Raw genomic sequence first — 14,391 nt, 5'->3', positions numbered from 1 at the left:
ACACTGGGCGCCTGGAAGATGGCACCAGGTGGAAGGGGAGACAGAGGCAGGAGGTGAACAGGTCCAGGGAAGAGATCCCAGCCCCTAACCATGAAGGGGTCAGGGAGTGCGGGGGCTGGTGCTCGCTGCTCTGAGGAGACATGATGTGACACAATGGCTTAACAGGAGACAGCAGAAGAGGGGGGGATCCCTCGGGACTGTCCTGGGAGAAAGCAGGGAGGAGGGTGCTGTCAGCAGCCCACGGTGTGGGCATCCAGGTGGACAGCCAGCTGTCCCGGGGAAGAGGGGAGAGCAGCTGCACCACCCTCAGCAGAGCAGTCCTGGGGACATCTCCGGGAGGTGTGGGGATGTCCCATGTCACTCACCTGAGAGGCTGGGCCCTGGACAGCGTTGGTATCCCCTGAGCCTGCCGCTGGCCTGGCGGACCTCTTCCTGTAGGAGCGCGCTCTGAATGGGGACACCAAGGAGCCCTCAGTGGGGCCAGGGTGGCGCAGAGGGCAGACGGCCGCCCCACCCCTGCTTCTTGCTGAGCCCAGGAGGGCGGCCAAGTGGGAGAGGACGGTCCTGTCCTGGAGGCTCCTACTGGGAAGGCAGCTCCGGGCTCCGGCCTCCGAGAGTGGGGACAGCCCGGGAGCCCCTTGCTCGGACGTGGTCCTGCGTGGCTGGCTCCCCCAGAGCCCACCTGGACCTCAGGTGCCCTGGCTTCACACCCTCGGCCATCCAGGTCCCTCCAGCTCAGGGCTGGGCCCAGCTCGCCCTCCTCCTCTCCAGGGTGCTGCCCGGCCTCCCCGACGCCCGCCAACGCTCACCCGAGGAGGAGGAGGAGGGTGCAGGACAGGAAGAGCAGGGAGGTAGCTCCAGCGCCCCAGAGGGCCCCCCGCGTCACTCCGGATAGAGGCCCCGCTTTGCCTGTGGACGCACCAGAGGGAATCCCTTTGCCGACTCAGCTCCCAGGATCCCTCCTCCTTCCCTGCTGCTCCCTGCAGGACCCTGGACTGAGCCTTCCTGGTCCCTCTCCCAGACCAGGAGAACTAGGATGGGGGGGGGGGGGCACCGTGTGGTTATTAAAATCTGGTATTTTGTTCATCATAGAATTTGTTTGCATCCATTTTTACTTTTTTAATTACTGCATCGTGATACTATTTTCGCTCAGTGTCTGGGCGGGTTCTGTTCTCACGGGGGTTTTGTTTGCTTTTATTCTTGGCTTCTGGCTTCTGGCTTCATCCTAAATGTTGTGCCCAAGGCAAATGCCTCACGAGTCCTGGCCCACAAAGCAAGGGCCCTGCTGCCCAGACCACCTGTCTAAGGCCCACCTGGCCTCCAAGATCCACCCACCCCCCCTTGGCCCAGCAGGGAGAGGACAGCGAGGCTCTGGGTCCCAGGCCCCCAGCTGAGGGCAGGACAGAGATGAGCTTCCCTCTCAAGCCAAGGAGGTGGCTGCAGGGACTGGTGTGGGGCAGGTGCTGTCCCCTCCTCCTGCCTCTCTCCAGCCCACTGTGACACTCACTCTGTGGTGACAGGCTCAGGGAGATGTGCTGGGAGCCCAGTGGGTTCTGCGCACGGCAGGTGAATTCCCCTCCCCCCCTGAGGTGCTCTGCAGACAGCTCCAGCACCCCAGGGTCCATGGTCTGCGAGGGACACAGAGTCAGGTTCCCCCAGGACCAGCTCAGCCTGGCAAGGGGACGGCTGTCAACGACACAGAGCAGACGCAGAGATTGACCCTCAAGGATGGAAAGAGATGAGCCATTCCCCAGGGTTGTGGATTCTGTGGAGAAAGAGACAGAGGGTCAGAGTGACAAAGAGAGTAAAGGAAAGAGAACCCTGGAGTCCAGAGAGGGGACCCACACACACTCATGGACTGAATGAAGCACAGGAAAACACACCCTTGACCTGGGCCCAGGAATATGGCCAAGTTGATGTTCCTGTGACGGATGTGTTTTCCTGTACCTCCTTCAGCTATATTGACTCAAGCTCTTGAAGCAGAACATGTGGCTCAGCTGTGTTTTGTGCTCAGGAGCTGAGCTCACTGACGTGCACACCCAGCTGTGGACAGAGGCTCAGGACCGTCCACTGCACACTCCTGTGGGCTGAATGGACTCAGTGCTGGTTGGCAGAGGACGCCCACAGAACGGGGCCCATCTGGGCAGTGGGACACCCTCACCACCAAGAACAAGGACCCTGAGTGCTACTGACATGCAGTGACCTCTCAGGCCTCAGGTGCACAGTCCAGGGCTCAGCGCAGCCTGAATGGACACTGGCCACTTCTGGGAGGGACCTAGGCTCTGGGGACAGACTGCTGTGTGTTCTGCGTGTGCCCTGGACTGTGCCTCCTCCCACAAGCACTTAGAGCAAAGCTGTTGGGGAATAAGAAGAGGAGGCTGGAGGCGGGTCCAGGAGGAGGCTGGGAGGGGGCCTGGGAGCCCAGTTCTGCTGTGAGAGTGTCACCCTGTCCCTGTGGGGGTGAGGGGCAGGTGCTGGAGTCCAGGGAGCCTGGGAGGTTGGGGACAGGAGCTCAAGGCACATGTGGGGCTTAGGTGGGGAGGGGTCAATGGGTTCCCCAATAAGGGGCTCTGTCACCAGGCTGAGGGGGACCAGCCCTGCCCTGAGCTGAAGAGGCCCTGCCCCCCAGCCCCAGCGAGGCCCCTCCCTACCTGGGCCAGCTCCTGGGGACACAGTTACAGTCAGGTTCTGTGGAGAGTCTGGGGCAGGGAGACACACAGACCTGTCAGTGGGAGGCTGGGGACGTCATCCCTCTGTCCCAGGAGCCTCATGGTGGGGAGGGGTGGAGGCTGCATCCTCCTGGCCCAGCCCCCACATGATTTCAGGACCCAGCACCCAGTGTCCAGGGTCTGACCCCTCCCCTGCTCCCCCAGGGACCAGCCCCATCAGAGACCCAGGTGTCCCAGCCCAGCTCTTACATGAGATGTTCAGGTGGACGGTCTTTGTCCTGGTCACACGGGCTCCAGGCAGGGTCACCTGGCAGGTGAGGTTGGTGCCATGGTCCTGGGGCCGCGGGGTGAGGGTGAGCACCGAGGAGTGGATGATGTTGGGGCCCAGGGAGGACACAGAGGGCCCTTCCCAGGAGAAGGTGGGGGGCGTCTCCTGCTCATACGCCCAGGGCACAGAGCAGGTCAGGTTGCTGGGACGGCCAGACTCCAGGGTCCCAGGGACGAGGATGTCAGGGGTCAGGGCTGGTGAGCAGAGGGGGACAGGGAGGGTCAGGAGGGAGGGTGGGAGGGGGGATCTGAGAGAAGCTCAGGCTCTGACCCAGCTGCTCCCTGAGCCCCTAATGCTTGACCCCCAACTCCCCCAGGGCAGGGTCCCACCCAGCCCTGTCCTGTGACTTCCCTGAGGCTGCCTTGACCTGGTGCCTTACCTGTCACACGCACTGAGACCATGTCATATAGGTAATTGTATCTCAAGTGTCCTCTCTCCACCCGAAAGTAGTATGTCCCCGTGTCCGTCTTCCTGGCGTCTCTGATGCTCAGGGAGCAGTTGTAGGTTTTTGGGTCCCCAAGGAGGTGGAAGCGGCCCTGGGTCTCCTCCCGCACCTTCCTGTCAGGGTTGTTGGTGGCCACTGGGGCATCCGTCATTGTGTCCCGTCGCCGGAACCAGTAGCCATGAGCTGGGTCCCATTTAGTCCAGTGGCTCCAGGGGTAGGAGAATTGGCAGGGCACATGGACACACAGGCCCTCCTGCACTGTCACCTCCCTGGGCACCTTCAGGATATAACCCGGCAGGTCATAACCCCCCTGGCCCTCCACCCGCCCACAGCCCCGCAGCAGGGGCAGCAGCGGCAGCAGCAGCAGCATGTCGCCCGGGGCTGCAGGGCCGCAGGGGAAGTCTGCCCCCAGAGCTCCTCTCTGAGGAACTAAGAGCCCACAGGAGGAGGCCCACGGGAAGGGGACAGGAAGGGACGGTGGCCTCCTAGAGGAGGAGCCTCAGCCAGCCTCTGCCAGGGCGGCCTCTGCCCTTGGAGACCAGCCCCCACCACCACGTCCAGCCTGCAGCCCTGAGGACAGAGAGGACAGGGACCTTCCCTGTGTCACTCTGTCTCCTCCCTCCCTGTTGACGTCTTTCCTCTCGGGAGACTTTTCTGCAATGTCACTCATGGGCTTCCTCTAACCAGAGCCCTGAGTGACCCCAGGACCATTGACGATTGTAGGGTCAGGAGACAAGGGAGGCCACTGGGGTGAGCAGGTCCCCTCTCCTCCCTCCCTCAGCAGCCCCACAGTGTGACACCCTCTCTGCACAACAGACTTGGATACTTTCACCAAGGAGTCATCTCCTAGGCGAGAGACACTGGTTCTCAGGCACCTGGGTCACACTGGGGTCACCAAGACAGCATGGAGGGCTGCTCCCACCCTGGCTGGACATTGGTCTCAGGGGACTGTGCAGAGGAGACACAGGGCTGAGTTCTCTATGGTAAAACACCAAGGACGCAGAGGGACCCGGCTGGCAGGTGGCCTGAGGGACAGAGACCCAGGCTGAGGCCTCATGAGGACGGACTGGCCAGGAAGACAGTGGGAAGGGAAGAGGCAGATTTTAAAAGGTGTAAAACGTCTCCTCAATCACCAGCCACCAGGACGGACCCCTTCACGGCCATGCTCTCTGCTGCCCGGTTACTCCAGAGCATGTGGACCTGGGGCCTCCAGAGCTGGTTGGCTCTGCCCCCAGGAGTCCCAGGAACAGAAGGACAGAGCACGAAATGCCAGTGTGGACGGTCCCCCCTGGGGTGGCCAGGATTTCGTGTGAGCAGCAGCATGCGCCTGAGGATAGTGATTTGCAGCTGGGGCAGGTCGGGGGGGTCCTGGGAAGGGGAGCCCTGTGACTCGGGTGGGTTTCCTTGAAACCTTTTTCGGGGGAAGACGGGAAAGATGTGTCATGTGGGTAAATGTGCCCCCAGAACAACAGCTCCGTGATTGAGGGCCAAATGAGTGTCCTCCAGGACAGGCCGCAGAGCACCCAGGGCCACCGTTGTCCTGCTCCCCGTGGCCACCCCTGCTCCCCTCGGGCAGCCCTGGCCTTCCTCTGCAGTTCTCCATCTGAGCTCACCCCCTCCAACACCATGGCTTCCTCTGAGACTCTGTGCACACAGAAAGTTGGGCTGTGTTCGTCCACTCAGCCCCGTGAACCTGTCCATTCCATGGTATCCCCAGAACCAGCTCCCAAACCTGGGGTGGGGTCGTGCCCTGTGATGGCTGGGGGGAGGGGGGGTTCCACACGCAGCCCCCCCTCACCACCCCCTGCATTGCCAGCTGCAGTCCCACCTGCAGCCCTCCTAGGCCCCCCGCTGCCCAGAGACCCTCCCAGCAGGAGCAACTGCAGAGCCCAGTGGTCAGAAGGGCTGCTCAGGACCCTCTGTTTTCCATAGTCTCCAATTTGCAAAGAAAAACAGAAGAACAGGAAGGAGAGACCTGGGGAAGCCACAGAGAATCTGCATGTAAGAGAGGAACTTCTGAGAGAGCTGGAGAAGCCCTCTTGTTCCACTTCCCCAATTTAGAAGAAGACCCCCCAGGTCAGAGTGGTGAGTGCTGTGGGCTGAATGCTGTGTCCCTCCAAAATCCACATGTTGAAATCTTAACTGCTAAGGGGAGGGTCACAGGAGGTGGGGACTTTGGGAGGTGATTGGTCCTGGGGCAGAGCCCTGATGAATGAGATTAGTGTCCTTACAGAAGGGACCCAAGGGAGCTCCTTTGCCCTTCTGCCACAGGAGGACACAAGGAGGAGACAAGGTCGAGGAGGACACTGGCCTCCCCAGACATGGGATCTGCCAGCCCCTGGGCTGTGGGCTTCCAGCCTCCAGAACTGTGAGGAGCAAATCTCTGCTGTTCACAAGCCCCCAGTTGATGGCATCTCCCCCACAGCCCAAGGACTCAGAAGGCAAGTGGGTCCCCTCTCTTGCCTCTTGTCTGGGGCAGCCACCTCATCAAACATTGTCCACCAGGGCTGACTGGGCTGGGGAGGAGAAGTCCCGTCAGATGGGGAGGGAAGAAGTGTCAAGTCTGTCCAGGGGACAAGGAGAAGCTGCATTCATGCCACAGCCAGGTGGTGCCCATTCACACTGGGCCCTGAGGTCTGCAGCTGAGGGGTGAAAAGGACAGATCCAGTGGTTTCCTTGAGGGACAGCAACGTCTGGTTGGGGACACACAAGTCCCCAGACAATGCCAGTGCCACAGGGCAGGTGGCTGAGATGGGCAGGCCCAGCTGGGGGTGGAGGGGATCTTGCTCTTCTGGAGAGGAAGGTGAACTCTCAGGGGAAACAGGCAGAGGGACATGGTGGGGACATTGGGCAGACCTGAGGGACATGGGTTACCCAGGGGACGCTGAGACAAAGGCAATCCTGGCTGAATTCCCCACACGTCTGAAGCCCCCTCTGGCCTTCTACAGGGACGCCAGGATCGAGCCTCCCCGTGAGTGCCACAGCCCCTCCCAGGTCACCTCTCCAGGTCTCTCCTCCCAGCTGTGCCTAGACAGTGCCACCCCAAGCTCAGGGCTTCTGGTGGTGTCTTCCCTGTCCTCAGTGTCCAGGTCCCAGCTGCCTCCTCTGAATGCTCCAGACCCTCACATAGGGGCCAGGGAGAATCCTGGGGACAGTGGGGGCTGTCATTTACTGAGCACGTGTCCCGTGCTGGCCACCATCCTACCTGGGTGCCTGTCATGGAATCGTGGCCTTGAGTCTAAGACAGGGAAGGCGGCTGCTCCCCCTCCACACATCCAGCTTTCTGTGTCGAGGGGAGAGGCCGACAGGCCCAGAGAGCCCAGGACAGGCCAGGAAGCAGGAGGTGTCTGGGGTCTCATACCCAGGTCACATGCTGGCCCTGCCCTGGCCATCACATGGAGCAGGAGCAGGCAGCTCAGGTTCCCAGACTCATGTCCCCATCTGCAGGGTCAGGACAGTCCCCACACAGCGTGAGACTGCAAGGAAGGGCCCAGGGGGCTGCCAGCCGGTCACCCCAGAGCCAGCTGTGAGCAGGGGCAGGATGTGGGCTGGACACTCGGTCACACCCCACAGCGGGCTGGGCTCCCGGGACGGGCCAGGCACCATGTGCTGTGCCCAGAGGAAGCGCTGATAAGTCTTTGAAGCACAGAGGGGGGTGGGCACAGGGAGGAGGGGTGAATGAGCACTGAGTGGGGTCCTGAGCCGGGTGTTCTCTCCCCAGGACCCTCGCCTGCTCCTCCCCTCCTCCTGGCTTCTCCATCTCGGGCCCCTTGGTGGTGTTCCTCATTTTGGTGACGTCCCTGGGCTGCGGCCACCTCTGTGGGATCCTGGTCTACGGCCTGGTCAGACTCTACCTCCGCAGGTGCCCATGGCTCTGGCAGGGGGGAGCTGGCTGGGCTGGGACTCAAGGCCAGCTCTGGCTGCAGAAGGGAAGGCAGGGCTGGAGGGGACACAGGCCAGGAGCTGGCGCAGGTGGACAGAACCCAGGCCGGGGGGGGGGGAGACGGTGGGGGTGAGCGCTGGCCACGACTCCAGGTAGCTGCAGGGACCCCTTCTCCTCAGCCCAGTTTCTCTGGGTTTCAACTGTGGGTCTCGGTCTCTGCCTCGAGGGCAGGGCTGACAGTGGGAGGGTCACATCAGGCATCCAGCAGGTGGCAGGGACTCAGTAGCCACATGTTGCCAAGCAAGTGGGGACACAGGGGCCAGAGGTCGACAGGCAGGGGGAGATGGGAGGGTGTGGTCAAGACCCCGCCCTGCACTAGCTGGACAGGGGCCCTGAGCAGGCCACTTCCCCCAGAGCTTCCCCAGCCCCTCCTGGAGGACGCTGAGAGTCCCACCTGCCCTGCAGGATGATGTGGGCATTGGACATGCGCTGGAGGACAGGGATCCCAGTGTCCTGGGCAGAAAGTGGACCAGTGTCTCACCTTGGCACCACCGTCATTTAGGGACAGAAAATTCTTCAAGGTGGGGGTAAGGTCGTCCTGTGCATTGTAGGTCCCTGGCCCCTGCCCACTCGAGGCCAGTAATAAAAACCACCACCACCCCCAGATGAGACCACTGAAATCTCTCCAGGCACCATGAAGTCCATGTGGAGGGCAAGATTCCCCTGGTTGAGCACCACTGGAGTGGATGTTAATAAATAGCAGGGTTACTGGTCATGTTGGCCATGATGGTGATGGCCAGGCTGGTTACAATGGTGGTGACCATAGTGACTCTGTCAACCATGGTTATGCTGTGGTGTAACAGTGAGACGGTCTCGGTGATGGTGCTAATAATGCTGACAATGGTGACTGTCAGCCTTCTGTCACTGCAACAAAACACCTGAGAGAGGCAACTTGTACAGATGAAGGTTGATGTTGGGCCACAGTGTTGGGAAGTCAGTCCTGGTTAGTGGTCCCCTGTCCTGGGGCCTGTCCCCTGTCCAGCATGCTCTACCACACAGCAGGAGTGTGTGGTAGAGCATGCTGGTCACCCACGGCAACCAGCCAGTCCTCGTCACCTGGAATTGGCATGTCCAGTCTCAGTTCAGTCCCACCAAGATTCTTCTTCACTGAACAAACCTTCATTTTAAAATTTAACCTAAATCAAAACCTAACTGAAATGCAAACCTTGAGATCACAATTATTTGAAAGGTCTTCTAATTTAAAGGTTACACATTTGAAGACATTTAGTACTGGCTTCATTGAATGTTAAATTTATACTACCTTAAAGGGAGGGTCTCTAGGCTTGAGTTAAAATATGGAAGACACTAGCCATATGCAGGTCTTTAAATTTAAAATGGCTTAAAATTAAATAAGCAAAAAATTCAGGTCCTCAGTCACACCATCCGTCAAGTGCTTGGCCACCCCGCGTGGCCACTGTCCACCACATGGGACATGCAGACACAGACCTCTGCACCATTGCAAAGGTTCTACTGGACAGTTGCTCTAGGCCAGTTACACGAGATGTTTTGAAGAGTAAAAAACAATGTCTTTATCAATAAAAAGTAAAGAGACAACCACAAATGATCCCTCCCCCTGCCACCCCTTGAGAAAGCACCCTGCATGGGACAAGGAAAGGCCCAGGTGGGGACAGAACCTCATCCTCAACAGGGCAGAGAGGGGGCAGCTGGGAAAGAGACTGAGAGTGTCCAGGACGCAGGAGGAGGAGCAGGGCAGGGCAGGCCCAGGAGCCTGGGAGGGCAGGGGGAAAGGCAGGCTGCTGACCCCCACAAGGCAGGGCTCAGAGGACACCAGGTCTCAGAGCTTCCCACTGAGCAGGGGGGACCCACCTGAGGCCACATCCCTCCTGGAGCAGGCCCCTCCTGATCTCAGGGGCTGGAGGCTGGAGGGAAGCAGGGAGCCCACGTGGCCAGGGGTCCCAGACCCTCCCCCAGGAGACCATCAGCACCTCTGACCCTCACCTGCACTGGGGTAAGGATGGGCACCGTCCAGGGCGGATCCTGCTCATCCTTCTTCTGATGTCAAGACAACCTGGTATTAAAAGTCAGGTCTGGGCATGGTGAGGACTAGAGTAGAGGGGACGCGCACAGTTCATCTCCTCCAGCCCCTAGGTCCCCTGAGACGGGGTTGGTGAGACCTTGGGCTCCTTCATGCCTCAGTGTCCCCAGGACTTAAGGACCTTGGACCTGACTCCTTCATTCTTCCCCAGGAGGAATCGGGCTACCTGACCTGAGACCTGGAGGACAGTCCCCGTCCAGCAAGGAGGTGAATGGAGAGCGACGTTGAAGAGCTCAGAGTCCCAACCAGGGACAGCTGCACTGGGAAGGCCTCAGAGTCTCCCTGGCAGGGACAGTCAGGGAGGGAACTTGAAGACAGAGGCTCCTACAAGTCTGAAGACCCGGTCTAGTGTTATGCTCAAGGTCGTGACCCCCAAAAGACCACCAGTGTCCATGAGCGATGTAAGCAGCAAAGAGGTGTTCATTGTGAACTAGCCCAGTCCTCCGCGCGCACACAGCAACGGGTGATGCTGAGAGGCCCCGAGCCCAGGGTTTGCAGCAGTTTTATACACTCTTTGGGGAAGGCAGGGACTTCACATACATCATAGCATCTCTTCGCACATCATCACACACCACGGGAAAATCATAAAACAACTCTAAAACATGATTAGCACATTCACCTGTGGGAACAAGTTGGATAGGGGTGATTGGTTACTATGAGAGGGGGATTCATTTGAACTGATTGGTTTAAGCCATGAGGAGTGTACATGCTGAACTATGTGGTTTCCCAACACGTTATCAACCACCATAAATTACTGGGGGTCATCTTGCATCCAGGTATTTCCCTGTCTCATGCTGATTGGTGGTTGCTAGGGGGGTGCTATGGGTCCCCACCTAGCCTGACTGAGTCAGGGACACCTGGTGCTGCAGATCTCTCCTGTTATTTGTAGATAAACAACTCAGCAGGGTGGGCATGTGCCTAGGAGTGCTCTGTGGGTCTTTCCAGGGACAAGGGTCATGCCCCCTTCCTTGGACAAGCTTTGCTCTGAGGTAGAGGCTGGTTTCTCAAAAATGGAGTCACATCAGTTTCTCACTAGGACCTGAGAGATGACATCATGGGCGGCATGGCCACTGGCCACTCTGCTTGTCAGTCAGAGCTGACCAATGGGAGCAGGCTGGGCGGGTCCTGGGCTGAGCTCTGACTCTAACCCTTCACCTCCTCTCCATCTGCCTCAGTGTTTCCCTTCCCACTTCATCTCCATCATCCCATGCCCTGGAGTCACCAGAGGGGCTGGAAGGGTCCCCAGGTCAGCACTGCTGAGGACGGGAAAGGAAGCAGCCCACAAATGCCCAAAGACAGACAGTCGCTTCCTTGGAGCACTGTGGCTTTGACAGTGGTGTCATTTTGGGGGTATCCTCAAAAGCACATGTGACAAAAACTCCAGAAGACAGATGAGATTGTGACAAAATGAAGAGTTTCTGCACAACCAAGGAAGTGATCAGGCAGGTGACAAGGAGAGAAGGGACAGGGTCAGGTGTTCACAAATATAGACACACATGGATCAGGGCTGGACATCCAAAGTGCACAAGGGACACACAGATTTCACAGCAAGAAACAACCTGTTAAAAATGGACCTGAGCAGATATTTCATTGAAGAAGATTCCTGTAGACAGCAGGCGTATCTTAAAACACTCCACGTCACTAGTCTTCAGGAATATGCAAGGCACAACCACAGTGGATGTCCCCAGTCCCCTGCAAGGACACCCAGTGTCAAAAAGAGAAAAGATGCGTGTCAGCAAAGACACAGAGGAAAGGAGCCCATGCCCAGTGTCTGTGGGGATGTCTGTCAGCAGAGTCGCCCTGTGGAAGAGCACAGCCCCAACCCTGAGAGAAGGACCCGCCCAGGATCCAGCAGGCCCACGGTGGGGGTCAATGGCCACAGCAAGAAATGAGCTTGTCAGAGAGACGCCTACAGCCCACGTCCATTGCTGCACTGTCCACAAGAGCCAAGGCAAGGAGCCAGCCTGTGTGTCCACCAGCGGGCATTTGTATATGAAGAGGTGATGCACACACACACACACACAGTATGATGTGCAGCATATTTCAGCACAACCAAGAGAGCTCCTTCCAATCTCCCATGACAGAGCAACAGGGTAGACACTGCCGGGCACAGAGCATCTTCCCACAGCACAGGGTGTGCCAGGTGGGGCGCAGAGGGGCTGGTGGGGTTGAGGGCGCTCACCTGGGAGTCCCTGTACTCAGCCCTCCACGCTGTAGGCGAGTGTCACAGCTCAGTGCTGCACACAGTGAGCAGATGCCACCTCTATCTGTCCATAAGAGAGTAATAGTGATGGTAACTGCCGCAGTCTGGCTGGGCACAATCAGGAGCCACTTGTCAAAAGAAACTAACTTTATTTTTAGAACCACACACGCCAAACAAAACAGCCTCTCAGGAAAAACCCTCAGAGCCTCAACTGCCACCACCGGCTTTCCACAAGCCTCTCTCTCCCCCACAAGCTTCTCTCCACCTCCCACAATCCTCCTGCTCTTGAGGCCGATTGGCTGGGTCACGTGGGTGGAGCCAAAAAAGTCCCCCAATGAGCAGCTCCGTGGTCTGAAAGGGCAGGGAAACAGCCCAATGAGCATCACCGCAGAGGAGCCAATCAGCTAGATGTTGCTGGGGCCGCCGTGAGCCAATCATCAGTCGGCAGCTGGAAGTTTGCTGGGGCCCCTTCGGCTGTGGCTCTCAACATCTCCCCCTCTCTGTTTAAACAAAAAGCATGTGGCTTAGGGACCGTGCCTGCCTTAGGTTGTCCAATAGTACATATGGTCCTTACCCGTTAGGTTGGTACCATTGCAATTGGATCTTACCCGTCATTGACTACCGGTCCAATATACAGCCACACCTGTGGAGAGGTCTTTGTACCAGCGGGGGGGGGGTGAGGTTCTTTGCCTCACCTCTGTTGGCCCCCAAATTTTAGCTGGACAATCATGACAAGCAGAAGGGAGGAAGATACACCAAGCCAATTGACGGCTCCTTTTGGAAAAATTGTACCACCGATGACATCATCAGCAAAAATACCCCAACACTACCACAAGTCGCTGCACCAACAGATAGTTCACAATGCATACAGGTGAGTTCACAATGTGTCCAGGCAAGTTCTGCAAGCAGTTCAGTGATGGCTATTGCAGAAGCTGTAGATTGGTTTTATCTTTGACTTCACCAGCACTGGGATGAAGATAGGAATTCTGGCAATAATGGCTAAAGAAAAAATTATGTAACATTACAGAAGGCACTAAAAGAAAACAATTTTCTTAACAATTTACATTGTCTTCACCGGCACTGGGATGAAGATAGGAATTCTGGCAATAATGGCTAAAGAAAAAATTATGTAACATTACAGAAGGCACTAAAAGAAAACAATTTTCTTAACAATTTACATTGTCTTCACCGGCACTGGGATGAAGATAGGAATTCTGGCAATAATGGCTAAAGAAAAAATTATGTAACATTACAGAAGGCACTAAAAGAAAACAATTTTCTTAACAATTTACATTATCTTTAAGAGAATTATTAAATATAATGAAAAGGAAAGGTGAAAGTAAACAAACAGATCTGTTAACCTTCTTTTTTGTTTACATATTAAAACAATCCTCAACAGTTGTTTACCCAATTTAAATTAAACCATATATCACGTGAAAAAAAAAATATTTGGATCCATTTTATCATGAGCGCTCATCATATATGATATATGGACATACATACATTCAAACATATAACACAAAACACAAGTGTGCAGACATAATATAATACATACAACACATAACATTATAGTAAAGGCCTTATAACTTTTTATAGGTGAAATCTCCATTGCAATGTTTAAAAACTCTATAGTCAAAAAATAGAACTGATCAGCAAAACATTAACCTAGGTCTGTATGAGCTCAAAAAACAAAATAGAACTTCATGATATGGCAAAGGGCAATAATAAAATAGATATTGAAAAAAGCATCCTGGTTCTGTTGCAGATGTAAGAATAGCCAAACTGGAGTTTTGGATATCAGTTGTTATGGATTTGAGCCAAATCATCTTCTTTTTGGTCTGTAGAAATCGCTTTAGTTAATCTTTCTGGAATCCAAATCGGCTGCTGTTCTCCCTGTGGAAACACACAAACAGACCCCCGACTCCAGACAATTACTGGGTCAGGACCTTTCCATTGTCCTGTTAGAATATCCTTCCAAAGTACCATGGGCTTATGTACATTTTTTGGACACATATGCCTTTCCGCAGCACTAAGTCCTGATGAATCCAAATTTAAAAAGTTTAGAGTAAAAAGGGTTATTTTAAGTTTATCTTTGGGGAATATATACCCCTTCCCAATTCCTTCTTTTTGCTTTAATAAGTACATTTTAATAGTTTGATGAGCTCTTTCAACTATGTCTTGTCCCTGTGGATTGCATGGGATTCCTGTTATATGAGTAATGCCAAATGTTGAGCAAAATTGTTTAAAAGAGGTAGAAGTATAACCAGGGGCATTATCTGTTTTTAACTGTTTTGGAACACCCACAGTGGCAAAATTTTGTAAGCAATGAGCTATAACATCTTTAGTTTTTTCTCCGGCATGAAGGGAGCCCATCAAAAATCCAGAAGAAGTATCAACTGTAACATGCAAATATTTTAATTTTCCAAATTCTGGCAAGTGTGTGACGTCCATCTGCCAAATATGGTTAGGTATCAATCCTCTAGGATTGACTCCAAGATTAACTTGTGGTAAAAAGGTCACACAATTTTGACATTGTTTTATTATTTGTCTAGCTTGTTCCTTAGTTATTTTAAAACGCTTTTGTAAAGTATTAGCATTGACATGGAACTTTTTATGAAAATTTATAGCTTCTTCTAGTGTAGAGAAAATATGTATGTCATGTGTAGTTTTATCTGCTAAATCATTGCCCAAACTAAGGGCTCCAGGCAATCCTGTATGTGCCCTGATATGTCCTATAAAGAATGGAT

The 14,391-nt window shown here is 55.3% G+C and overlaps 1 protein-coding gene across 8 annotated transcripts in view; it reads right to left on the bottom strand.

The window, feature by feature from the left end:
- Positions 1-4,004, bottom strand: part of LOC114083525 (sialic acid-binding Ig-like lectin 9) — a 44,123-nt gene extending 40,119 nt beyond the window's left edge. Inside the window, exons 1-7 of one of the 8 annotated variants that reach the window (XM_071604372.1) lie at positions 3,377-3,957; positions 2,919-3,191; positions 2,652-2,699; positions 1,508-1,765; positions 810-909; positions 366-447; positions 144-197 (exon numbers count right to left, since the gene is read on the bottom strand). In XM_071604372.1, coding sequence (XP_071460473.1) covers positions 159-197; positions 366-447; positions 810-909; positions 1,508-1,765; positions 2,652-2,699; positions 2,919-3,191; positions 3,377-3,812 — 1,236 coding nt within the window. In that variant the 5' untranslated portion in view covers positions 3,813-3,957 and the 3' untranslated portion in view covers positions 144-158. Of the gene's footprint in view, positions 1-15; positions 203-365; positions 448-809; positions 910-1,507; positions 1,766-2,651; positions 2,700-2,918; positions 3,192-3,376 lie in introns of those variants that run through there. The other 7 variants (XM_071604371.1, XM_071604369.1, XM_071604374.1 and 4 more) reach the window with 7 other exon arrangements.
- Positions 4,005-14,391: the final 10,387 nt, after the last annotated feature.

This window comes from Marmota flaviventris, chromosome 18, assembly GCF_047511675.1.
Source record: "Marmota flaviventris isolate mMarFla1 chromosome 18, mMarFla1.hap1, whole genome shotgun sequence".
Lineage (NCBI taxonomy): Eukaryota > Metazoa > Chordata > Mammalia > Rodentia > Sciuridae > Marmota > Marmota flaviventris.
This window is presented reverse-complemented; position numbering and strand designations above follow the sequence as displayed.